A 26,028-nucleotide genomic window follows, 5' to 3' on the forward strand; every position below is an offset into this window, starting at 1 on the left:
GTTCAGCAACGCCATTCTGCTGTGGTGTGTAGGGAACCGTGACTTCGTGCAGTATTCCACGACTTTTGCAATATTCAGCAAATTCTTCTGAAATGTATTCGCCTCCATTATCTGATCTAAGCTTCTTTACTTGTTTTCCAATCAGTCTTTCAGATGACTCAACAAATTCTTTAAATTTATCCAGTACTTCACTCTTCTTCTTTAGCATGTACACAGTAGTGTAGTGAGTACAGTCATCTATGAAGGTGACAAAATACCTTGAACCTCCCACTGAAGTGACATTCATGGGACCACACACATCACTGTGTATGAGTTCTAAAGGCTGAGTATTCTTCTGTGAACAGTTCTTTGAAAATGGTTGGCGACTTTGTTTCCCATGGGCACAGCCTTCACATTTTCTATCAGTTTGCTCATTTGGTTTCCAGCTCAGCCCATCTACCATAGATTTGTTGTGCAGCAGCTTCAGGTTGTCATAACCAAGGTGTCCATAGCGATAATGCCAAAGTGCATTGTCATCATTTGCAACAGTTGATCCAAAACAGCATGATTTCTCGGGATCTACATTCAATTTATACAGTTTTCCATGCTTGTGGCCAATACTGTATACATTGCCATTGATGATTATCTTGCAATGTTGACCTTTAAACTGCACTTCTGCATCTTTGTCAGTGATAGATAGCAAAGATAGCAAGTTTTTCTGTATTTTTGGTACGTAAAGTACATCTTTCAGGGTTGCATTCACCTTGTCTTTGCCATCATACAAAACAAGCTGCAATTCCCCTTTTCCATAAGCAAAAATTACAGTATCATCAGCAAGCTTCACTTCTATTGGTTTCTTGAATGGTGTATATCCATACATCCCCTTTTTAACAGGGGTCATGTGCTGTGATGCCCCCGAGTCTATCCACCAGTCATCTTTATCTGATGGAGTATTACCCACAGCTAACGCAATCTCAGTTGCTGTTTCTTCATTTACCTTGCCATTTTCTTGTTTTGTTTCTGCCATACTTGCTGTTACGTTCTTGGGGTTATTTTTTGCATCAGCTTTCTTTTTAAAGCAATCCCTGGCAAAGTGTCCGGGCTTTTTGCAATAATGGCATTGAAATTTCTTGCAATTATTTATTTTCTTGTGTTCTGTTAATTTCTTTGTAAATAATGCATCTTGGCACGCCTCAGCTTTTGGAGTACTCACTGTCCCTTCACTTCCGCCCTGCATTTTATCATATTCGTGAATTAATCTGTCACGAACATAGTTCCAACTCAATTTCTCTTCAGCAATTGTTTCTAGAGCAGTGATCAAATAATTGTATTCCTCAGGTAGACTGCTTATTAAAATGATAACCAAATCTTTTTCAGCTATTTCGTCATCCACTGCTTCCAAATGCTCGGCAAGTGTTTTAATATAATTTATATGGTCGATCATTTTCGCTCCTTTTCCCATTCGTGCAGAATATAGCTTCCTGCGGTAGAATATTTTTTGTGATAGCGATTTTCGTTCAAAATGTTGTTCAAGATTGTCCCAAGCTTCTTTAGCATTCTTAGCAGATCGAACATAAATTTGTAAACTTGTTTCAACAGACAGGCACACTGTCGCGAGGGCCACATTTTCCCTCTTTCGAAATCTCCTTTGCTGTTCAGGATTTGCTGTGGCATTCAGGGTTTCTTCTCCCGTAACTAATTCCCATAAATCTTTTCCGATAAGGTACATTTTCATCTGGAACTTCCAGCTATGATAGTTCTCTCCATTCAGTTTTTCAACTTTAAAACCAGTGTCTTCGGCTGCCATGATTACAGCGAAATATTCCAACAGACTTCCTCTGATTTATTTATGTACGGAGCAAATATCTAAGCCATGTACAGACGAAAAAACTTATGAAAGTGTCTGGGCCCATAACCTGTTAATTTAAAGTTATGTCGAGTTTCGCAGAAATAGCGTAAAGAAATCACGAGTGTATATCTGACAACATAACAAAACTCAATGATAATAGCGAACACAACTTCAGCAAGCGAGAAACTCTAAACTCATTACAGTCACATGATGTATAACCGCTTTTGCGGAACAGGAAGCGGATGTAGATACGAATCAATATAACAAAAGATAATTATTGTTCAACAACACCTCACTGCACAACTCAAGTTGCACCCGCTGATCTTCTGTTCAATCGTGTGATCAGAACGAAAATTCCTGCTATAGGAATCACGTTGAAACCATCCAACAAACACAAGCTTGTCAAACGAAAAGATAGAGATAGCAAGACAAAAGCCAAAGTCTACTATGACAAACGTCAGCACACAAAACCATCCGACATCAAAGAAGGAGATCTCGTACTCGTCAAACAAGAGAGAAAGAACAAACTGATAAGTAAATTCGATCCGAAGCCATATCGCGTCATTGACATCAGAGGAACTAAAGTAATCGCTGAAAGATCTGACCATAGGATAACTCGAAACATTTCATTTTTCAAAAAGTTTTATAACTCCTTTGAATCAAAAATCGAATCAGAGACTGATGATGATGATGATACAATTCAAACAGACACTGAACCTGAAGCCGATATTGTACATCGATATCCAAGGAGACCTCGCATGATGCCTATGTACTATGGTCAAGTTATCACACACTGAAAACTACTTTATTAATAAACTGTTGAATATATAACCGATGTTAGTAATTTTGATTTCCGAAGAAGAGGAGAGATGTTATGGACTCCCTATGGACACCATTGTTTTAGTATTTATTATTGTATATCGGACTAGCCGAGTGAAGGTTGATGTTATGTTCAAGAGATATACAAAGAGTTTCTTTCCCGATCTTTACACTTAGTTGCGGGCCAACATAAGATATAATAGTCATGAATGTACAGAATCGGGTAGCGATCAGGAACTGTTATGTTGTTATGTTATTAAAGCTCGGTAGTCACCGCAGGGGCGCCAGTCACCAGGTGTAGGTTTTGGGACCATGTGAAGTGGAGAGCTCCAGCTACTTTCGGAAGGATGAATGATTCCAAGTTGTAGCATGTGCTCAAACTCAGCTTTTGCAACAGGCAAGCGATCAGGAGCAAGACGGCGTGGACGACAGAAAACAGGTCGGCCTTGCGTTCGGATGTGATGGGTGACATTGTGTTTTGTGGCTGACTCTTTGTAACAGGGACGAGCAAGGTCTGGAAACTTCTTGATCAGAGCTTTATAAGGAGAAGATGTAGTTGGGAGGGAAAACATCGGACATGGTGAAAATAATGAATAGTGAATACCGTTAACAGTCAATGTCAATGAGTTTCCGATGGCGCGATTATTTGTGTCAATGAGTTTCCGATGGCGCATATCCACTTTCAAGCTGAAGTTGGCCAGAAAATCAGCACCAAGGATCCCTATTGGTACATCCACAATGATGAAAATCCAACGGAAATCATGACGAAGTCCCAAATCTAGAGCTATGGACTTTTCACCATAAGTTTTTATGCTTGACTCGTTTACCGCTTGCAACATTACAGGTGAAGGATGACATTTTTCAAAAAGAGAAGCAGGGATAACACTCATATCAGCGCCTGTGTCATTGAGAAATCGTTTACCAGTAGGACGATCGGTGACAAAAATTAGGCGACTTTGTGTGCTTCTGCCAGGGAGACTTGTCGCCTCTAGTCGCTGGCGGGGCAGTTTTCCTGGTCTTGAGATGTGGAAGTGAAACTGCATGGCGGAGTGCAATTGCGAGCAGCTGAGCCAAAACGCCAGTGGTACCAACATTGAAGACCTGTATGACGACTTGCATTAGAGGACCGTGGACGAGAAGAGCGAGGTGGAGTTGGATATCGACTGCGAGAACGAGGCTGTGAATTGAAACGGCTTGTCAGGGTTTGAACTTGAAAAGTCAATGTGCTAATTTGTTGTCGAAGATCAGCAATTTCATTGGGCGGAGAGGAAGGTATACCTGAAGAAATGGCAGCAATTGGCATTGAGGGTGTAGCAACTTCAAGGATTTGGTCAGCAATGGTGGCTAATTTTTCAATTGAAACCGTGTCTGGTGAGAAAAGCTAGGACCTGTCGAACATTCGTTGGCAAACCTTGGAGGAATAACTGACGGAAAATCCTGTCTTCCAACCAGGTATCACCTAGTAGTTGTTGCATCTTGCGAAGAAGCTGTGAGGGTTGTTTATGACCAAGCTCTTCAGAAATTAACAACTGATGAAAACGCCTTAGTTCTGAAGCTGATATGCGCCTTATGAGCTCCGCTTCAAGCTGGTCGCAAGGCTGGTTAACTGGAGGATTGATAATGACGTCGCGAACTTCCTGAGCAATTTCTGGTTGCAGTGAGGCTATAACATAATTATATTTTGTTGTCTGTGAAATAATGCTACAGGTTAAGAACTGAGCCTCTACTTGTGCAAACCAAACCATGGGGTCGTTAGGCCAATATGGAGGTAATTTCAAACTAATGGCAGCGACGGGAGCGGCCATGGCTGCTGTAGATAGAGCTGGAGTTGGGACATCTGGTTGTGATTCGTCGTTCATGATAAAATAGCAGCAAGCGAATCAAGCGTAAAACAATGTTGGAAAACGGCGAGCGATGCAATGGTTAAAACGTTGTGGTCACCAATTTAGTAAATGTTGTTGTTTAGTTGTATTTACTAATTTAGTGAAAAACGAAAGAGAAACTCTCCACGTGTGTCTCTGTGAAACTTTATCACCAACTCAATTAAAAAATAGCTTTGTACAAACTCAAAAGTTGATAACAGAGAGTTATTGAATTAAATACAAAAGGAAGAGAAAAGAGCTAGATGAAAACAATAGGGCTAAAGAATTATAACGCAAGTTGAAAACAAAAGGTGTTATCTGCTATTGTTTTGTGAGTTTGTTTGTTTTGCAAGTTTGTGAGTTCACTACAGTGGAAATAGAAATGAACAGCAAGTCTTTCGACCATGAGCTTGACAAAGACCTACTTTCTATTATTGACAAGCATTCAAAAAAGATTACCCCATTCATGAAGCTATTTTGGGAGCAGCAAAAGAAAATCTCAGACAGACCCTCTTTTGGCCGTCGTTATTTTCGGCCGGACCTCTTTTGACCAATAAGCTCAAAATCTGCATCAGCTCATGAAGAGCTGAGAGAAACTTTCAAGGATGGGGGTTTATTGGAACTTCCAAGCAAAAGGATGCTTCAAAATTATCGAAAATTATCGAATTGCAGATTTGATTGATGCTTCCAGAGACTACCAAGTCCTCCAGCGCTATATTGTGTTGCTTGTTGATGAAATCAAGGTGCAAGACAATCTCGTATGGAATAAACATTCCGGAAAACTTGTTGGGTTTGTTGATTTGGGTGATCCTGACACAAATTTTGCAACCCTTAAAGAAACAGATGCATTGGCAACACACATGCTGGTTTTTATGATAAGAGAGATTCAGACAAAGCTCAAAATGTCAATGGCATATTTTGCTACAGCCTCTGTCACTGGTCACCAGATGTTTCCAATCTTTTGGAAGGCAGTCGGGTTATTAGAAATGACATGCAAGCTTGCTATCATTGCTGTTATTTGTGATGGTGCATCATCCAACAGGAATTTTTTTAAAATGCACGAAGACTTGGACAGAAGAGGAAGTGCCAATATTGTTTACAGGACATTGAATTTGTTTGCCAAAGACAGATACATCTACTTCTTTAGTGACCCTCCACACTTAGTAAAAACAAGCAGAAATTGTCTACACAATACACCTCTCTCACCCCTGCATCGCTCTTAAACGAAAACGAGGCCACCAAGGCAAGGAAGCAACTCGCTCGCCACAAGTATGCCTAACTATCATTGCTGCGTTCCTAGATGCGAAAATGATTCAAGATATCAAAGTAACTTGTCATTTCACTGTTTTCCGAAGAATGAGGCAACCAGAAAGGTGTGGATTGCAAAAATTCGAAGAGACCCCGGACGTGCTTTCAGCATTACAAACCACACATTCGTGTGCTCGGCCCATTTCAGGCCCGAAGAGTTGAAGACGTCTCAAGCAGGAAAGAGATCTCTAAAAAGTGGTGCTGTACCCACAATTTTTTCATGGCAGGAAGAAAAAACGGAAAGGAAGTCTCCACAGAAGAGGAAAGTTTTGGTGGAGAGGGACTATGGAGCTGTCCGTTACGAAGAAAACGAAGCCACTGCTGCGGCCTGCTCAGAGGGTGATGATCGGACAGAGGAGCAACTTTCCCTGGATAAAAAAAATTTGAAGATTTGCTTTGAAGCTTTGAAGAGAGTTCAGGAACTTACAAAAGAGGTCGAAAAACTGAAAATGGAACGATTTGGACTTTATAGATATGCAGCTAATGATGCAATGATTTGCTTTTATACTGGCTTCCAAAGTAACCAGTTGTTGAGACAGTTCATTCTTGTCATTCGCCCAACTGCCCTTAAGATGACAACTTGGCAGCAAGTCCAGAGACAAAGGTTATCTGGCAAGACAGTTACAAAGAGCACTGGTTTTTCGCAACATGCATTATGTTTAGAAGATCAGCTGTTTCTTTTCCTCTGTAAACTGAGGCTTGGCTCATTTAATCAAGAACTTGCAGACCGTTTTAACACCTCAACATCTACTGTGAGTAGGTACATTATAACTTGGGCCAATTACTTATACTTCTTTCTTGGAGCAATACCAATTTGGCCTTCAAGAAAAAAGATTGATCAGCATATGCCAACCTTTTTCAAGGAGCAATATCCTGCTACAAGAGTTATTTTGGACTGTAGTGAAATCAGATCACAATCTACATCAAGTCTGGTCCTACATTTGGAATTATATTCCAATTACAAGGGCCACACAACTTACAAAGGGTTAATTGGAATATCCCCAACAGGGGCTGTGACCTTTGTTTCACATTTATACACTGGAGGAATTTCAGACAAGGAAATTACTTCCGTGAGTGGAATTTTACATTTGTTGGAGGAAAATGACTCTGTCATGGCTGACAAAGGCTTTGAGATAGAAGATCTTTTGGTTAAATACAAGGCAACTCTAAATATTCCACCATTCATGAACCCTACAGGACAGTTCTCAAGTGATGAGGTGGAGAAAACTCAGTCAATTGCAAGGTTGCGTATTCATGTGGAAAGGGCTATAAGGAGAGTGAAGGAAAATCATCTTTTTGACAAGGTTCTACCTTTAAATATAGCAGGGACAACAAACCAACTCTGGACAATTCATGTCTGCTTACAAACTTTAGAGGGGACTTGTTTTGAAAAAGCATTTTTATAGTCATGTTTCTATATCAACATAAAATTAAGAGCACTACAGTAATAACCTTAAAATTTAAATTTATTCAATTTAAATTTTTGTTAACTATGGCTGGCAAAAAGTATTCAAAGTAAAATTTATCAACTTTTGATATAACATTTAAAAAAGTTGTTTCATCGAAGTTAATTCTTTCAACAAAGTGGTCTTCTGGGCACCAAACCATAAAATCACACCACTTCAGGCCCGTTATCCCAAGCTGACCAATTACTTGGTAGTAGTACTCATGACAATCATTGAGGTGTATCTTGCCATCCTTTTTCTTCAGGTATGGTACTTCTGTGATTGTTTGTTTATCAGGGCACTTTATTTCAAGAAGACCGAAACATGGGTCTTCAGCTGGATCATATACTTTATAATCAGGTGAAGTCCCTAAGTATGGTATTCCCCAGTTTATACAAAAACCATCTCTTTAAAGATTGACTCCCCTGTTATTCATATATGCAGAAGCAGTCATTTTCTCACAAGCAATGCCTCTTCTCCTCGCAGCTGTTTGTATATTTTTTGTACTTACTAAATCCATAGCAAGTTTTGCAAAATTATCACGACGTGAAACAATCCGTTTGAACTTAGTTTATGTTATTCTACTGCATCTCATTTCATGCCATAAAGGAGTAACTGATTGCTCTCTGGTCTCATTTTCAATTGAGATAGCTTCCTCTTCGGTCACAATGTTCTCTTCAAAAATTTCTAAGCTATTTCTGTCCAACACAGTCGAATAGACTCTACTTAGAGAATACAACGGAATGGCTGGGAAGGTAGGTGCATCTTTAAGCTTGCAAAAGTTGTCAACTTCCTTCAGTGGAAAATGGTAACTGATAACTGAGCCTTTGGGTAGCATTCCATAAGAAGATGAAACTAGGATATCTTCCTGATCTGCATCCAGAATGCAGGAAAACTGTGTTTTTGGGCCACTTGCAAAGGATTTTTTAAAGTCTGCAATAAATTTTTTTGCAGAATAATCTTCATCTTGCAAAGGGTTATACACAGTGGGCTCAATGCATATGAAGTTGTATCTTTCTTTTGTCCTCTTGTCTTCAATTTTATCTTCTAAAAATGAAATTTAATTTCATCACTTTCAAAGCTTTAAAAGACTCAAATTTGAAGAAACAGATTTGAGCACACAAAGGTTACTTCCTTTAAGCAGTAAAACAGGTTGGGTTGTTGATTAAAATTTTCCTAACATTTAACAGAGTCCTAGAAATTAAAAGAGATAAACAATAAATAAATCCTAGATTCATATTAAACTTGAAAAATATATAAAAGAATTGATACAAAAAATTTAGACTCTTGTCTTTGGGGAGCTAGTTCTCTAAAATAAACCCAGCTGGATAGCAAAAAGTAATCCAGCATGACAAACAGGCTTTGAAAGAATTTAAGGGCCTATTTGCAAGTTGAAATAAAATTAATCATACACAAAATAAAACAAACCATTTGACTGAAGTTTCTTCTTTGCAAATTTCACAGGCTTTTGAATCCGCAGAGAAGAAATTGGCTCAGGATTTATACCTTTCGTTCTTGGCTTGTGCCAAGTTTGAGGTAATGATGTTTTGGAAACATTATTTGGCAAAACCTGCAATGTATAAAAAAATAATCTAAAGGTACTTGAGAGCAAGAAGAAATATGTATCACAAAGCTAAAAAAGAAGACATTATTGCAGATTTTGTTTCATAAACATGTACAGATTAATACTAAATTCATGTTTTGCATTAAAGCAAGTTTAAAGTATTATGCTCTAAAACATACCTTGATAAAAAATATTTTTGACTAATTGAAGTTGTGAGCCAAGGAACGAAAATAACAAATTGATTAAAACCAAGGGAAAGGTAGGAACACAATCATTTACACGGAGAATAAGATCTACATGCACCTTAGAGTGAACAGCCAAAAGACCCACCCAAATCTTAACTAAACATGGAAACATACCTTTAATCCTAGGGATTTGTAGTGGACAATCTGGAACAAAAAGGCAGACTTGTGATTGCAAACCCCTTTTCCAGCCTTGCATGTGCAACTTAATGCGTCTACATGCACTTTCCCGGCATCTGAGGGAAGGAGAACAGCCAAAGAATGCGGTTTTTCACTTTCTCTCATCGAATGGTAGCACTTGCTCACTATTTCGCATTGCGTGATTTCGGTTGTTTCATTGATTCTTTTCACTGAAACATAAAGAAAAAGATGTCAAGAAACTGTAACTCATACTACAGAGAGGTAAATAATCAAAATATAAATGAATCAATGTAGAAAATTGTACAACAGTATTGATACCAACCCTTTATGTTGTGGATGTATCCTTCCGTAAAGAATTGGTACCCTCTTTCTTTGATTTTCTGTGGTACCTTCCCTAAAAATTTATACACATCCTCATATAAAATGTTAGGCACGGACACAAGACTTCTAGTCCATGACGACTGCGAGCCCGAAGCACTTTGCTGCTCAGCAACATGCTGTTTTTCTTGTTCTTCTGGTGCTTGATTATCGCGATCAGCCATTGTATCTGAAGCTCGGCAAATTTCTTGCCCTGGTGGCCTCGTTTTCATAGTAAGCGGCACAAGGGTGAGAGAGGTGTATTCAGGGTCAGGTCGAGGTTCCCGTTTGATGTGGAACAATGGATGTTATCTCTTGTGGAGCCACATATCCCCTCTGTATTACAATGATCTAGAAAATGGTCTCCATTTTTTGCCCAAGCCTACTACTGAGCATTTTGAGCTGACTTAATTTTCTGTTATGAAAGTAAACTTGGCAGCACAAGTTTTGAGCCAAACTGTAGCAAACATTTTAAGAGATTTTGGGCCTCCCAATGCAGCAGCCACTGCTGATTTCTGTGAGTACATTGACCCTTTCTTTGACTGCATGAATGTTAGGTCACTGAAGGAAGGTTATGGTAAACGGAAACCATATTTGCTAACATACAGAAGTCTTGAAGATGAAAGGTTGACTTGGCTGGAAGAAACCTTTCTGAAGTACCTTGAGACTTAGAAAAGTAGTATTGAAAGGAGAGAGGGGACATTTTCAGAAGCTGATAAAGCCAAGATGTTCATCTCAAAACAGACACATGAAGGTTTCATGATCACGGTGCACTCCTTAATTAAAACTGTAAGATTTCTTTTAAGTAGTGGGATGGAGTATGTCTTGTCAGATCATTTCTGTCAAGACCCTTTAGAAGAAAATTTTGGAAAAAAAAGAGGCATTGGTCAACGAAATGAAAATTTAACTGTGAAAGATTTTGGAGATAATGACAATATTATAAGAGTTCAAAGATCAGTGTTACAGATCAAAGGCAATGTGACTTCTAAAAAGAAAGTTCAGAAAAACGCTGGAAAGAAGCCACAGATGAACCTCTTCTCACAAAAAAAACAATCTCCCACTAAGCGACTAAGTGGGTTCAAGTGGGTGCATCTCTAATCCTTTAATTGAATTAAATATAACAGATACACTACCGAGGCATTCCCACTTGCAAAACATAAACACCCAGCTAGCTGTGTGAAGACAAGACTGTGAAACCTCTCATGTTTAAGAAGGCTTGAAGTTTTCAAGTTTTGAAGACAAAATCGAAAAGAAAGTTCTGGGTACGTGAAATTTATAGAAAACAACAAGAGCTTTTCAACACAAACTTTAAAGTGACAGAGAGTATTTGTTTCAGTATTTGCAAATTGACAGGTTAGCAGAAATATGTTAATTGGCAATGTTTTATTGATCGCAAGGTGCTAACAGTCACAAAATCGATTTCATGCACTGCTACGGTTGAAATCCCCTTATTTTGGCTTTATATTGGCATCTTACTTGTTGGTTGATGAATGAAACATTCCTTGAATTTCCCGGCTTCTTTTATGTTTAAACACGCAGATCAAAATTTTTTGATCTTGGCGGTTAACTTTTTTGAGCGTTCAAGTGCGTTCATCTCCTCCATGTTCAAAGCCCGGAGCATTCCCACTTGGCGTTTAACTTGAACGCACTTGAAAGCACCTAGTGGGAACCAAGCTTTAGGGTTCACCACTTGAGTAATGAGCAATTGTCTATATGCAAGGTTTCGGCTTTTCTAGAATCGTATCATCAGTCATTTACAGAATGCAGTCATAGAACATCTTCCATCCTCTCATCTTCTCAGTTTATCCTGTTCTCCAATCCGACTGCTGCAATGGAAGCTGAAAGCTAAGTTTGTTTTTTTTCCAATAATAGTCAAATGGTTTTTTGCCTCTTGGGTCACATGAAGGCTTGTTCATGAATAGATAGTAAGAGTAAGCACAACAACACGGAGCAAAAGCGTGCGGTAGGACTTTACCCATACTTTTTTGAAGAAAGCCTTTCCCTGCTGTCGCAGCTCACAACTGGTGCTGCATGCTGCAGCAATGCTGCTGAGTAATCATGTGAAGCTCTCATTCACTAACTCACTCACCTCGACGACGTTCTTCAACATCCACAGATTGATTACTTTGCTGCTGGAGTGAAGGAGCAGGCAACAGGCAAAAGGCTGAGCACTCCGCAAGCAACAAGGCAGACTTGTGAAGAGTCTGAACTGAAGACATGAGACTGGGTATAGCTTCTCGGCCCTTTGGCTAAGATCTGTCCTACAAGTTGAGCAGTGGACTTTGGAGAGGATTTGCAACATCGTTGCAGAGAGCAACAAGAGAAGGGTGACTTACTCCCTGTTAGGACCTGTTGGTACGACAACCCACTGCCACAGGTACCCTAACGGGGAAAGTGCTTTGGCTCTCGGCTTCAGCCACTAGCTAAAGCATGGCCAAGAAGCTTGCTTCCAAAGGCAGTAGGCCCTCTGGGAGCAAAGATCTAGGATTCCTTAATGAGTTAGAAAGCAGTTTGTGTGGAGTGACCAATCCTGCCACAGAACGCCAAAGTCTTGCTACCCATCAAAACAAAATTCGAAAGTTTAGAATGCCGCAGGCACCCACGTTTCAAAGAAGAAAACCTGTCCGTTGCCCTCCCACATCTGCATCAGATGTTGCGAATCCCAGATGGCCACAGGAGAAAACAGCTACCCGTTAAAAGTCCCTCAAAAGCCACAGGAGCAGTCAGCGGCCCATACAATCGAGATCAGCTGGAAATTCCCGTAATCGCCACAGGAGGAAGAAGCCGTCCCTTTGCCGCAGACTAGACAGGTCACCCTCCCGCAGCTATGCAGCTGCAGCTACAACCACTCTCAGCTGTAACCTGTAAAGCAAGTACCAATGGGGAGAGAAAGGCCATGATCCATCTGTGTCCACGCTACAAATGGGCTGATTGACTGCAGGGCCTTCATTTAGAAGCTGGCAGATCACGACCTGAAATCAACGCACCTTCAAAAGCTGCCAAATGGGACCTAGAAGTTACCTCTGCGTTGTTTGGGGACAAAGACCAGTTCCTTAGGCTAGAATTCATCTGTCACCCTCGAATAACATGGAATTCAGTATCCACATCTGTATTGGTTCGTATCTTCCACGTTCCTGCGGAGCTACTGCCGGAAATCATGCAGAGGAGGATTTTGGTTGTGTCCTTTTGCCAGGGAAAATATTCACCCTGGTACAGATAATGGAAATTGTGCAATGACCCTCAAAATGATCATCAAAGATGCCATTCCTAGCTATGTGAACTTCGGTTCATACTGTCTACTTGTTCGACATGAGGCTCAGCCAATGACTTGTCAGAGATGTGACAGAAGGAACATTTTGCTGCCAATTGCACCATTTAAAGGTGTTTTAACTGTGGGTCTAATGGCCATATCAATGCCGACTGCCCCAAAGCCAGTCGCTTTCAGGGTTGTGGTTCGACTGAGCACCATGTTATTCAGTGCGATGCCGCATGGACTCCAGAGGCAAACAGATGCATTGACTCTTCCTCTGCTGTCTCTACTGACGATGAAGCCGACAACATTTCAATTCCAGAGACGCCGACTAACACCACCATGGCCTTTGATCCTTCACTTCAGGAAGATGATGCGGCCAATGACCTGACGAAAAAGAAAGCAGCAGCGGCCCAAAATCCTCCCCTTTCTGAAGACGAGGAAGCAACAGCAGGTCTCGCCAATTGCCCAACAGCTGCAAGTGAGAAGTCAAGCAGTACTCAACCGTCACCAAGCTGGTGTGACCAAGCCAAACGTGCAAACGTGCTGACCCGGCTCCAGAGGAGACAGCCATTACCCACGTTCGCTCATTGTCGGATGGTGGCGTGGGTATCGAAAATCTCCCAATTGCTGCTCCTGAGGAGCCGGCCAGCCTCCAGGACTCCACCACTCAAGTTTACAACGGCCAAGCAGTGTCGAGATGGTATGATGCACCAATGCCTTCACCCGAGGGTATGAACTCCTCTTTGTATTTTTCTTCTCCTCTTCCCATTTGCACCAAATACTCTGCCATGGCGCTCCAGCAGCTCCAACAGCCATTACCCATGTTTGCACACCGTCAGATGGTGGCGTGGGTACCAAAAATCGCCCAGTTGCTGCTCCCGAGGAGTCAGCCAGCACACAGGACTTCTCCTGGCTATTCATGATGGCTATTCAAGGAGGCCTACGTTCATGATGTGTTGATTGCCTTTAGTGATGAAGGCAGTGGCAAAGCCAAAGGTCCTGCTTGTCCTGCCGGGCAGGACCACGAATTTCCAAAGATAACAATTTTTAAAATGTTAAAAATTGATTCACTTTATGAAATCATTATATGCCTGATTCAAAGGCATTTCTTGTCTTATTCTACACTTATACTTCGTGGCTGTGCCTTTTTTCAATTTTGGGACACAGGGTGACTGAAATAGAATTTCGAGTATCCCGTTCGTAAATTGATATCGTCAAAAATTTAGCCCTGTGGTCAGTCCTGCCCAATACTCGTAGGCAGGACTAAACCCTATGTTTGGTCCTGCCCAACAATAGGCAAATGCCTCGTAGCCCTGTTTTTGGTCCTGCCTCACAATAGAAGAAAACAATGGCACTCCTGCCCTTCAGAAATGGCAGGACCTCTTTCATGAAGGCAGGACCTAGACTTTTGGAGCCCTATGTTTCGGTATAATTTGTTGATTTTTTGCGCCGTGGTCAAAGGTCACAAAGAATTTTCACTCAGGCCATAGTCAGGCTTAACTATTTTGATATCATGGATAAAACTAACTGTAACGAAGACATCATGATTCTGCTGCTGAAGAAGTTTTTGCTGCTAGAAGCTTTGGTCCTACACTGCCGTCAATTGATTTATACAAGAATCGATGGTTTCAAGAGGAGTGGTACTTATGGAACTCAAATTGTTTAGGATCGTTCTGTTGCTCCTATTTACTGTTAAAGTCGGGAATATCACAGACATCGCGAGAAACCAGATATGCATATAGTTTTCTCTCAGACTGCAGAGAGCGAAGGAAGTCATATTCAAAGGCCTATTTTAAAAAGTAGAAAAAGTTTGCCGCCGCTGCCGAGAAAGAATCTTCTTTTTTTTTGTACCAGGAAAGTCGAGATCGAGGGGAGATGGAGTGTTCATGACAGAAAAAGGGCTTCCTTAAATTTAGGCCCCGTTTACACGGGAACGGATCCGCATAGATCCGTACCCAAACTGGCTATGATAGGCCTTGCGTCTACACGGGCACGGTAGGATCCATATCTTTTCTGGGAGAGATCCGTACCTTTTTGGATACGATTCGAAAGCGAATCCATTTGGATCCGTACCTTCATCAGCGTCGTGTAAACAGGAAGATACGGATCCGCAAAGGCACGGCAGTAAAACGAGACTGTTGCTGGGGTCAGTGGAGGCCATTTCAATTGTACGCAGCACTCATCATACAACAAAGAACTTACTCTCCCACCCCCGCTCTTTCTTCCACAATCGAAAGTCTTTCTGAACCCTGTCTTCATCATGGTTTAATTTTTTTTCACCTTTTCTTATGTAATTTTTTTTTATCCTGGGTATTTGGAAAGTTCTCTGTTGCTATTTCTAGATAGGCCTCGATAAATTGAAGGAGAATGTCTTTGTATTTCGACCAGACAGTCTCTAAGTTTTTTTCATTTTGCATTTACCTTGTCATTGCGCATGCTTAAAAAAAGCGATTCGATTTTGGTCCGTTCCCATGTAAACGCTTTATAGTTTAGGATCCGATCTCGTGTAAATGCTTGTGGATCATAGAAAAGGACGCTTTGAAAAGGATGAAAAGGAAAACAATGGTAATTACTGGGAGCTTTTGTACTCGGTGACTCAGAATGTGTTGTACTGGCAAAATGTCAGGGGTCTCCTCTGATATTCAAAACAAATTGATTCAACACCCTATCTACCGTTCATCAGACATATCCATGTTGTGACAAAATATTTTTACTTTTTTAAATAATTTGAATCAATTATTTTTCCAGTATGTATTACAACTGTATATGCCTATCTGTACAAGCAATTTCTTTTTAGTCCATGATTTCAAAATTTTCAATCAATGAAAACATTTTCAAATCTAACTTATTTTAGAAAGAATTTTTGTGATGCTCTTTTGACTTTTTCAATGTAAGGCAGGAGGAACTTGAAAGGATCCGAACCTTCATCCCCTTTTTTCCAAAATGTGGCAATGAAAAATGTTTCACTGAAATCTTGATTTCAACATATCCAGAAGGGCGTTTCCCCCTTTTCCGAGGGTCTCTAGGGCGTGGCTTCACGCGATTTTTCCCCAGACCCCCTTTGAGCAGGACCACCTGCTATTGGTTAGCTTCGCCACTGGATGAAGGGAATCCCACTAATCTTCACCCGAGGGTATGAACTCCTCTTTGTCTTTATCTTCTCCTCTTCCCATTTTCACCAAATACTCTGCCATGGCCCTCCAGCAGCTTCTAAGAGATCCTTTTAGGACGACAGTGTCTCTGACATTTCTGCCGTCCGGAGGCCCTCTACCAAAAAGAAGACAATCAATAGAAGTTCAACTCAGTGATCACTTTTTCAAAATTCAATTTTTGATACCAAGAGTATAAATCAGAGTAAAACTCAAGGCTTTCGATAATTTCAATGCTTAAATGATCTGCTACGTGCAAGGATACATGTATAAAAATTACAACTTACTTTTAAATATTATTTGCCTGTAGTGCACTTACAAATAAATGTCTTTAAGTACAGTAACATTTGCAAAACTACAAAAGTAAGAGTCCAAATCCTCAAAAACTTACCCAGTGGGCCTATGATCCACACTACCACCCTGGCCCAAGAGCTTTTGCTCCCATATTGCTATAATCTAATTGATTATGTCTTTCTTGTCATTACTATGAAACCTTATTTCAAGAGCCTAAAGAATTACCTGTTCAATTAGAATATTTAAGTTTAAATTGAAAGTTTAAATTAAAAACATTGTTTAGCTGTTATGATAGCATAGGATTATGTAAGTTAGAAAGCAAGCATATAACTGTCCATATTTGATTAATTGTTCCCATCATTGCTATTGGAATGACAGAGTGTAACACACGAAATTGCTTTATCTTAAAAATAGCTCTCTCTACATGTATCCGCTGCATTGCAATAGTCTGGGTTCTGAGGACATCTGACTCAGAAAAACTACCTTTATCTTTCAAGTATGGTGGAATGCTGAGACCAAGGTCAAGCTCTCTAAGTTCTTCACCTATGTTGAAGCCTTTATCTGCCATGATAGTGTTTCCAGGTAGAGGTTTGAAGCTTTTGCTTGAGAATTTCCAAAAATTCCACCTTATCTTCTAACAATCTCCTTATCACTTATTGATCCTTGATACAGTTGAGAAGCAAATATCACACCACCTTTTGGATCCACACCAATTAAGGGTAGCATGACTTTTATAACTGCTGTAAGTCTCACTTTGTTTTTGCAATGAACTTGGAACTTGTTTCCAAATTTCTGTTGCATCTTTAATTATTATGTTATTACCATATTTTACAATGAAATCTTTTCGTGCATTTTGCAGAATTATTCCACGAGTTGGCCATATTTTTGGAGACCCAAGGATAACATACAAATAATTTATCCAAGTTATCAAGATAGCTGACACAGTGCTTTGGGAATATTAAAGCGTTCTGCCTCTGCTCGAATATTAAAGTCTATATCTGTTAATCCCATTTGCAACTTCATCAAAACTAAAATAAATTCATCTTTGACAGACAATTTATGATTGTTCATAGTGCTTGGCTTCCCTTCCCAGCTTCGGCTCTTCATGCCATTATCATCATCCTGGATATTTCCCTTGTCATCCAATATATTTTCCATATCAATTGACCTTCTAGCAGCTTCTTTTGTTCCCCAGTAAACCAGTTTCATTCTATCCAGGTTAGGCAGGAAAAAATTCAATGTCTCCATAAAACGCTGCTCTGAACTAAATCCAGTAAAGTGGGCGAATTTTTCTTCCTTTTTCTTCGTTGCACATTTTGAAACAAGATGTCAGAGCGAAAAATCATGTAGACAAGGCAACCAGTCTACTTCATCATCACAGTCTTCGCCAAAAGTTTGAGTCTTTCTTGATAACAGCTTAGGCTTTTCACGAATCAAAACAACACCTTCCCCTTCGGAGGCAGTGTTGGTAGCTTCTTCAGCCTGTACACGACAACTTTATAACTTTTTCAGTGCTTGCCTTGCCTGCTCAACTTCTTCTTGATGTTCACAGCTTGGAGTTGTCCATTCGAACCTACTTGGAACTGCAGTTGCCTTTAAACACTTTAAATACTTTTGCAAGTGGGTCAATGAAATCATTTTTGCTTAAATGAACCAAATAAATTTTCGTATGTATCGTTATGATAAAAAACCTGGGATCTTGTTTCATCTTCTTGTCATTTAACGGCAAACTATGAAATGAAATATCTTCATTGCCATCTGAGCTTTTGGTGCATCCTCTAGAACAACAAAAATGCGGCATTTTGAATGTAAATTTTACAAAATTGTTTTCCTGCAAATAGCGACTCAATTGTACCAGATTCTTAACCCCTGAAAATCTTTCATGTGATTGAATAAAAAATATACCGAAAATGAGTGACTTAAATTCAAAACCTTTACTGCGTATATTGATATTAACCAAGATCAAAGACCAAAATTAATTTGGGTGGGGCTGGTAAATTAGTCTAACAGCAGCCCTATTTAACAAAATAAAGGAATTTTACTTAGGGTTCCTGAAAATAGAAATCCTGTCAATATATTTATCACTACCATACGATATGTTGGCCCGCCACACACTGGGTCCTGCAAGACGGAGGAAGGGCCTCAAATGCTTTGAATAGTACAACATTCTTGCAAATCTTATTATGAAAGGTTTGTAAAGGAGCCATCATCTGTGTTTCAATTAGGTTGTAGAAATGGAGTCAAAACCTATTGAATTAATGTATCGATGCTCATCTGCAAAGTCATAAAAGTACGGCCTTCCAGACTGTCATGTTGCTCAAGTGATGTGAACATGGTGTTTGTGACGTCACGATTATGCGGAAGGCTTGGGCAAACTTGTCCGTGTTCAAAAAAGGTTCGGAAGCTAATTTTGACGCTCAATATGCTTGATATGCTTTCTTTTGAGATCAAGTTAATTTTGCGTGTCAGTTCACCTTTAAAGGATAACTGACACGCAAAAATAAGTTGGGCTAAAACGGTAGTTTGGATGGGAAAAATTTTTTCAATCACAGTTACCATTTTTGAAATACAGGCCTTTTAATTTGAGAAATGACAATTGTTCCGAAAACTTGAGATTTGATGTTAAAATCGTCACAAGTGGGCCATCATCTTTGACAACAAAAGTGACATGTTCTCAGCTGGTATTGTGTTTCTCTATAGAAACCTTTAAGAAAATGCTGTGGACAAATGTATATTTTGGTGCATCTGAAAGGAAATAATTTTGCATTTTTGACACATAAGTGACTTCTTCAATGGTTTGAGACTCTGAATCCGATTTTTATTACACTGATTTCGAAACAAATGGAAAATTTCAGCTCTCAGAGGTTTTGCTACCGACCAGCGCTGCCGCTTGGGTAGACAGTCATCCCATGGCTCAGTAGTGATGATATTATGAACAAAGAACAGACTGGAAAAGTACAAACTGATATGGAGTTTCTATTAAAAACATTGCTATTGCTACAATTTAAATGGGATCAGGTATTGTAATACTAGAATTCCATTTCAGATTGAGGCGTCTTTGTCCAGACTGCTTTGCCTGTATAGCCTAATTTGCTGAAATGCCTATGATGCCCTAGAGGGAACTGCAAGTTATTCATTGTTAATGTAACATTCTATGATTGTTTTTAAATGTTTCAAACACGTTAACTGTATAGTGATATTAAATAGTAAAGGCGGGTTGAAAGTCGCACTTGTGGGGATTATATGCCCTTTTCACCGGGCGTGAAGGGTTTCGGGAACCGATAAGTTACCTGGCAGTCAAAAAATCTGGATTTACGAAATAGGCTCTTAGCTCTTTGTCAAAGAACTTGATTTCTTAGTCAAAGAAAATGCTGTTTAGCTGTCATAGGAATATCAACTAGCGCTTACCTTCTTTTGCAAGTAATTTTGACTTGGGTGGGGGATGGTCTATTTGCAAGACTAGGTTATTCCCTAGTATCTCAACCTCTGTTAAAATGCAATAATCAAGTCCAGTGAAATTATTATTTAGTCACACTCGCAGCTCCCATCAACCAAGGTTTTTTCTTGAATTCATATTTCTGCACCCAAAGCAGGTTGCAGGATCGCTTTTACCGCTGTCTCCACTAGATTTCGTTTGTCTTTTGGCTATTGCTCCAAACCCCCCTCCCTCCACCGTCCCCCATGTTGTGATTTTATTTGTAATTGTAAAAGTAAAAACTTTGAAGAAACGGTATCAATTTTCAAACAAAGTCGACTCCTTTTTTCACAAGCTTAGAGGTTCTTTCAATGTTTAAAAGCATGCTGGTTCGAAGATGGCATTTGCTAGAAAACCCAGATTGTGCAAAAAACTATAATGGCGACATGTTTCGGATTATTGGTAAAGCCCGATCATTGTTCCACCTAGCAGTTTTAGAATCTATCTACATAAGCACGAAAAAACCGCTACTGTGTAGACAAAAGGAGTTCGTTTTCACCTTAGGACTCCACTGGTAACATTCTAATAGGCAAGCGGCACTGATTGGTCAACCTTTACAGTCATGTGCTCATGTTTCTGATTGGCCTATTTCGATCCACAACTGGGTATATATATTTCTTAGCGTAGAGTTTTCGATCTATGTTCTGACGTTTTAAACTCTGAAGAGTGTCAGACGAAAAGCTTTAGTTTACTAAATGTTTGCTTTTTTCAAAGCCATATTCATTTGTGTTGTGTAGCAACACACATTTCAAACTTCTCTTGGAACTGTCAATGAATAGGCGCCAGGAGTTCGCATCATAATGGTCTATACCTAGTTCCATCAGTAAAGGCTCTACATCATTGCAGACAACAATTTCTTCATATTGTTTGTTATACGGGAGAAATTCAGCATCCCTGTTCCTGTAGAATGTCACCTTTGTCTTCGGTTTCAGAAGGTGGTTGACCCCTCTGGTTAAAAACTTTTTTATTTTCAGGAATTTCTTGATGAAATTAAAAGTATGTAAGAATCATATGCTTAAAAAGTAAAAAATGTAAACATTTCAATTAAATATGCAAATTACTTAAAATTGCGGCAATAACAATGGGAAAAAAGTTGATGCTGCCTGTGACAACAATTTTTGATACAGGAACACTGCAAGGGCCTGAAAATTGGTATACTTATAGCAAGAGCCTACATCTAATGAATGAAAAAGTTTGACTTAGCTCCTATTTGTAATTTTGAAAATATTCGAGAAAAGCTGAACATCGATCAAATTGGTATGTTACCTGTTACTTTCATTCCCTAATTAATCATGAGCTAGTATACAGAAGGCAATCAAAATACTTCAAGCACTATAGTAAAATGTAGAGAGTAGACCTTGAAATTTTCAGCTCTTTCAGATGAAGCATGTTGGAAAATCATTGTCACAAAACTACCACGGTCGTCATTTTACGCAAATTGAGAAAAAGCTGATTATATATACAATGTTTCTGAGGAAAGTGTCAGTGGCCTCCAGCCTCGTACATGTTGCCTTCTTTTTCCTTTTCTGTATCCCAAAGTCCTTTTTTAATAGCTCTTAGTTGTTTCCTCCTTTTTTTAAGCTTTTCTGATGACTTTTTATTTGCCAAATTTATACGCATCTTATTGCATTTGTTGATGGCCATTGTAGTGTTCTTTCCTGGGCAGATTTGTAAATGTTCAAGAACTCTGGCCACAGAGGATACACCATCATTAAAGTGTGTGATTGCACTTGCAGTGCACAACTCTAAAACTTTCTTACCCTGATAAATCTTTTTTGGGCATCTTGCCCATATAAGGTTATTCAGAGACTCATTTGCATTTTGCATGAAGGATTCAAGACAATGTGATAACAAGTCCTTTTTACTTAAATCCTTATAAATTGGGAGCACTTCTTCCATTACAGCTGCAGGTATATAAGATTTGTGTTTGAAACTCTTATTCTGTGCCATACTTTTTTGCCAACCACACCAAGAATCTTTTCCTTTTGGACACATGTCATGCTGGGGGTTGCAATGTGATAAAGTCCTGCCATGACATCATTCATCATTTGCTGTAAGTTATTTTTATTTTGTCTTATAGCTAGACCATAATAGTTCTGCATTTTGTCCATCACTTTCTTTGTTAACCTGCCTTTACCTCCAATTCCTTTGCCATCCTTCAGTTTTCTAGTTCCCAACTTCGACTTCAGCTTTCTTAGCCGCGTTCCTAGCCTTTTCTGGACATGGCCGACACACTCTTTCTTTTCAATAATAACATCAGGTCCATATGGCTTCTTTTCAGCAATAGTGGAGTGAGATGCAGAATCTCCATCACCAACAAAAGTTGTGTATCTTACACCATATGCTGCCTCACTCCTCTTGAATATATCTCTGAGGCCATCAACCTCCATGGACCCTGATGAGCCATGATGGTTGATCACACAATGTGCACTATGTCGGAGTTGCCACTGTAGAAAAGCAAGTGAATCCTTATTCAAACTTGATTTCCTATCACAAGCTTTGCACTTCTTAGATTTCACCTCAAAATCTAATACTTTGCCAGAAGAGATTGCAATTGCAGTGACAACTCCATTCAATGATGCATATCCTGGTTTTTGCCATGTACCATTAAAACTGACTGTCAAATCATTTAACCCTGAACTCCTTTTTGCATCCTCAACAGCTTCTATCATGCTGACTTTGGCCTCCTCACAATAAGCTTTGTGTATATTTCCAATCACTTTATTGTAATATTTTCTTGTCATTGGATTCTCCATGTTCATAGCTAATGCAAAATTTTTAATGGACTTGTATCCACATCCAATATTTCTAAAGGCCAGTGCCATTCTAACATTGACTTCTGAGCTTCTTTTTGTTTTATCATTTACCTTTCTTGATGATGAAAATTATTTTTCCCATGTACACAGTTCACACATAACTTTAAATGTTGAACAAAATCCTTTTCGTTTTTCGGTGCACTTCTGTAGAGACAATCGATTTTGTTTGCAGCAGGGACAGCAAAAACAAGCAAAAATCTCGACCAACACGCTGGAGTCAAACAAAACAAAACCACCGATCTCCTTCTCAAATTCACCATCTTCTAATAGAGTTGCATCCGTTGCTAACTTTATTTTTTGGCCCGACCTTGATAACAACGCTTCTGTTTCATCAACAGCATTTGATTTTCTAGAAAGACTATGATCATCATGAGATGTAATAACAGCATTAGAACTTGGCCTAGTCTCAGTATTTGAATCGCAAATAACAAAAGACATGGATGTTTTCTTGCTTGTTTCTCGGTCCTCTTCAGCTAAACAGGCAGCTGTTCGCTTCCTCAACTTTCTTCTGCTCCTATTTCGTGGACTTTCCATTTCAGTTTCGTATAAAACTCAGATAATTCTCAAACCCGTAAAATACTTTCGCTACCACCACTCTCAACTAATCCGGGACTTTTGTACTCTAAATACTTAATGTAAGGCGCATACAAGCCTCGTTATCATCGAGGAATGCTTTGAAGCAAGCCTTTGAGAACTTTTTGGGGGTGAAATCAGTGGGTGAATTAGATAAAGAAATGGAAAACGTGTAACTATGGCAATTGCTAAGGGCTTTTTTCAGGGGTGGCTGTGGAAAATCTTTTAAAGAACCCCTTAGTATACTCTGATTAAAAATCTGATGACACCATTCAAACCACAATACTCTTAACTACTTATAGTGAAAGTTTCAAAATTTTGGAAAATATTCAATTTTGGTTGCTGTGAGAGGGGTCAACCACCTTGACTTGAAGCAAGCAACTCAGCAGATTCCTTGGAAAGATTCAAATCACGGATTAGATCACTCAGATCGTCTTGGTTGAAGCGGTTTGGTTCACTTGAACACTCATCATAGTCAAAATCATCATCATTATCTAGACATTCAGGGTCTGAATCGGTTTCAGTCGACTTTTCAGGAGCGAGATCTTATGCAAGAGATGCAGCTGTCATAGGAATATCAAGTAACTCTATAAAAAATGACACGGGAATTTCGTCAGAATGAGGAATTGAATCTTTTTATTGAATCCAACTAAGTTAGTCATGCAGAAATAGCAGTCATCAAAATGATTGGCTGGTTCACGCCATACCATGGGAATTCCGAATTTAAGAGCTGTTCGGTTGCCTTTCATCCAGAGTCGTAGAGTTTCTTTGCATGACTTGCAAAAAATGTGAGGTGCCTATGTCTTATCTTGGTCGCCTAGTTTGATTTTGAAGTACGTGTTGTAGGCTTTCTTGTAGAACTCATCAATTGTCTTTCTGTTCTCTTTGAAGACAAACTCGCCACAGGTGTAGCAGAACGAATCTTTGTCATTATTGCACTTTCTTGACATATTATATTATATTATATTATATTATATTATATTATATTATATTATATTATATTATATTATATTATATTATATTATATTATATTATATTATATTATATTATATTATATTATATTATATTATATTATATTATATTATATTGTATTGTATTATATTGTATTGTATTATATTATATTTATTATATTACATTATATTACATTACATTACATTACAATACAATACAATACAATACAATACAATACAATACAATACAATACAATACAATACAAAACAATACATTAACTTTCTGTTCTGTTCCGTTCCGTTCCGTTCCGTTCTGTTCTGTTCTGTTCTGTTCTGTTCGTTTTGATAACGCAGTAGTAAACAATCGTGGCTAGCACAATGACGGAAGTAGAATAAATTTGAGAGGTTGTGCAATGTAAGACCATTCCTTCGTACGCTGGAAAGGTCTATCGCACGAAGGACGCGTGTCCAACTTCAGCGGCATGACGTCACGCATCGCAACCTGAGGGGTTGCATTTCTTGTTGACCATGTTGGAGCTCCATGACTGAATAGTGATTACATCGAGCTATTCACATTTAAAACTCAGCTGTGTTCATGTTTTTCAAGCTATGTAAACAAAACTTTAAAATACGTTATTTATAGATACATGATTTCATTTTTAGCAGAAACGCACATTTCTTTGTAACAGATTTCTTGTAACAGATGGCCCTCGTAAAAAGATTGATTTGCAAGCAGTGTTGGACATCCTAAATTCTCCCAGAGATGTTGTCTTACCTTCTTTACTCCACCTCTAATGCTAGATAATTTGGTGTTGGCTAAATATCAAGCTTGTTTTCTTTTTCGTTTTCATTTTCTTGAGGTGCGTGTTTCAGTTGCAGCTGCTCGAAAATAATTGCTGGAACGATCACAGCAAGAAAAGCCGACGTTTCCTTGTAGTTCTAGTTAAAGAAAATGCTCAGAAACGAACAGTTTCTACCAATCTCACACCAAAAAAAATTTGTAAGAAACTTAGAATTTCTGAAGCAGTTTCCGACATCATAAATCAGCAGAAAGGTACATTTCCGTTTCCACAAAGTGCCACAACAGAAACGTTGGCGTTTCTTACAACGGAAATGATAATAATCTAACATATCCTATGCCATATTTACAGAATAAATTTACGTTTTCAAAAAACCCCAGTTTCTTACTTACAGAAAACCTCTGAAATTTAACTTTTTTTTAGGCAAATGATGCAGAAAAATTAAAATTTCCAAGAAATTCTAGTTTCTTACCTACGGAAATGGCTCAGAAATCTATCTTCTTTATGCAAATGATACTGAATAAATCTGGGTTTCCAAAAAACCCTATTATCTTTTTTTTACCTTTGGAAACGGCTCAGAAATTTCAGCTTTATCTTATAAACAAAATATCATATTTATCGAAAAAGATCGGCAGGTTGAGAAAATATCACATAAATTTAAAAGAAATTGTATCAAACTCATTTCCATGAAAATTATCAGAACATTTAATGGTGAAGACACCAATAATGCTACTAACAATAAAATAAGTTCATATTTTATACAACTACGGATAAGAAGAGTGGACTGACATGACATGTATGGACTGTAATTGCCAAGTTAAGATAAGTCAACACCAATAGATGAAACTATTAAAAATAAACTTATGGAATAAACCTATTTGATTAAGTTCTTATTATAACCGTTTATATTCGTTAGAAAGAGTGCAGGGGATGGAGATTCATATACTCAGGTGGAAAGTGAAATGGCGGCTTTAAAAGCGCACATTTGGAAAAACTATATTAAAGAGAAACATAATTTTTCAAGATAACTCAGCTAAGAACGTATTCTATGACTAATAATTTATCTGCTAATACATTTTCAGTCCATCTACGTTATGGATACACACAATAATTTTTTTGAACGTACTTTGTTGAAATCCTCTACCTAGTTTC

At 38.8% G+C, this 26,028-nt stretch overlaps 4 protein-coding genes and 2 pseudogenes across 4 annotated transcripts; 1 reads left to right on the forward strand and 5 right to left on the reverse strand.

Moving 5' to 3' along the window:
- Nucleotides 1-2,895: 2,895 nt before the first annotated feature.
- LOC148960025 (uncharacterized) lies at nucleotides 2,896-3,690 on the reverse strand. The gene has a single exon (XM_089109321.1). The coding sequence runs from the start codon at nucleotides 3,688-3,690 to the stop codon at nucleotides 2,896-2,898; it is 795 nt and encodes a 264-aa protein (XP_088965447.1).
- A 309-nt stretch (nucleotides 3,691-3,999) lies between these two features.
- LOC148960026 (uncharacterized) lies at nucleotides 4,000-4,506 on the reverse strand. Its single transcript, XM_089109323.1, has one exon. It carries the CDS (start codon nucleotides 4,504-4,506, stop codon nucleotides 4,000-4,002), a length of 507 nt encoding a protein of 168 aa, XP_088965449.1.
- A 1,263-nt stretch (nucleotides 4,507-5,769) lies between these two features.
- On the forward strand, nucleotides 5,770-23,413 carry LOC135694964 (uncharacterized). The gene has a single exon (XM_065213871.2). It carries the CDS (start codon nucleotides 5,781-5,783, stop codon nucleotides 7,221-7,223), a length of 1,443 nt encoding a protein of 480 aa, XP_065069943.2. The 5' UTR covers nucleotides 5,770-5,780; the 3' UTR covers nucleotides 7,224-23,413.
- On the reverse strand, nucleotides 7,834-9,799 carry LOC148960027 (uncharacterized). Its single transcript, XM_089109158.1, has 4 exons — nucleotides 9,532-9,799; nucleotides 9,186-9,418; nucleotides 8,691-8,832; nucleotides 7,834-8,309 (listed from the first exon to the last, which is right to left on the reverse strand). The coding sequence occupies exons 1-4, from the start codon at nucleotides 9,797-9,799 to the stop codon at nucleotides 7,834-7,836; spliced, it is 1,119 nt and encodes a 372-aa protein (XP_088965284.1).
- On the reverse strand, nucleotides 16,890-17,759 carry LOC148960028 (uncharacterized; annotated as a pseudogene).
- LOC148960029 (uncharacterized) lies at nucleotides 17,758-22,619 on the reverse strand (annotated as a pseudogene).
- Nucleotides 23,414-26,028: the final 2,615 nt, after the last annotated feature.

This window comes from Rhopilema esculentum, chromosome 7 (assembly GCF_057945365.1).
Source record: "Rhopilema esculentum isolate cy_ngs chromosome 7, ASM5794536v1, whole genome shotgun sequence".
Classification (NCBI taxonomy): domain Eukaryota; kingdom Metazoa; phylum Cnidaria; class Scyphozoa; order Rhizostomeae; family Rhizostomatidae; genus Rhopilema; species Rhopilema esculentum.

Coding starts and splice junctions, on each gene's coding strand:
- LOC148960025 (XM_089109321.1), bottom strand. CDS start 3,690: ATGCAGTTTCACTTCCACATCTCAAGACCAGGAAAACTGCCCCGCCAG.
- LOC148960027 (XM_089109158.1), bottom strand. CDS start 9,799: ATGAAAACGAGGCCACCAGGGCAAGAAATTTGCCGAGCTTCAGATACA. Junction 9,419..9,531: donor ATACATCCACAACATAAAGG/GTTGGTATCAAT, acceptor TTTATGTTTCAG/TGAAAAGAATCAATGAAACA. Junction 8,310..8,690: donor GAAGAAACTTCAGTCAAATG/GTTTGTTTTATT, acceptor TTTCATTTTTAG/AAGATAAAATTGAAGACAAG.
- LOC135694964 (XM_065213871.2), top strand. CDS start 5,781: ATGCCTAACTATCATTGCTGCGTTCCTAGATGCGAAAATGATTCAAGA.
- LOC148960026 (XM_089109323.1), bottom strand. CDS start 4,506: ATGAACGACGAATCACAACCAGATGTCCCAACTCCAGCTCTATCTACA.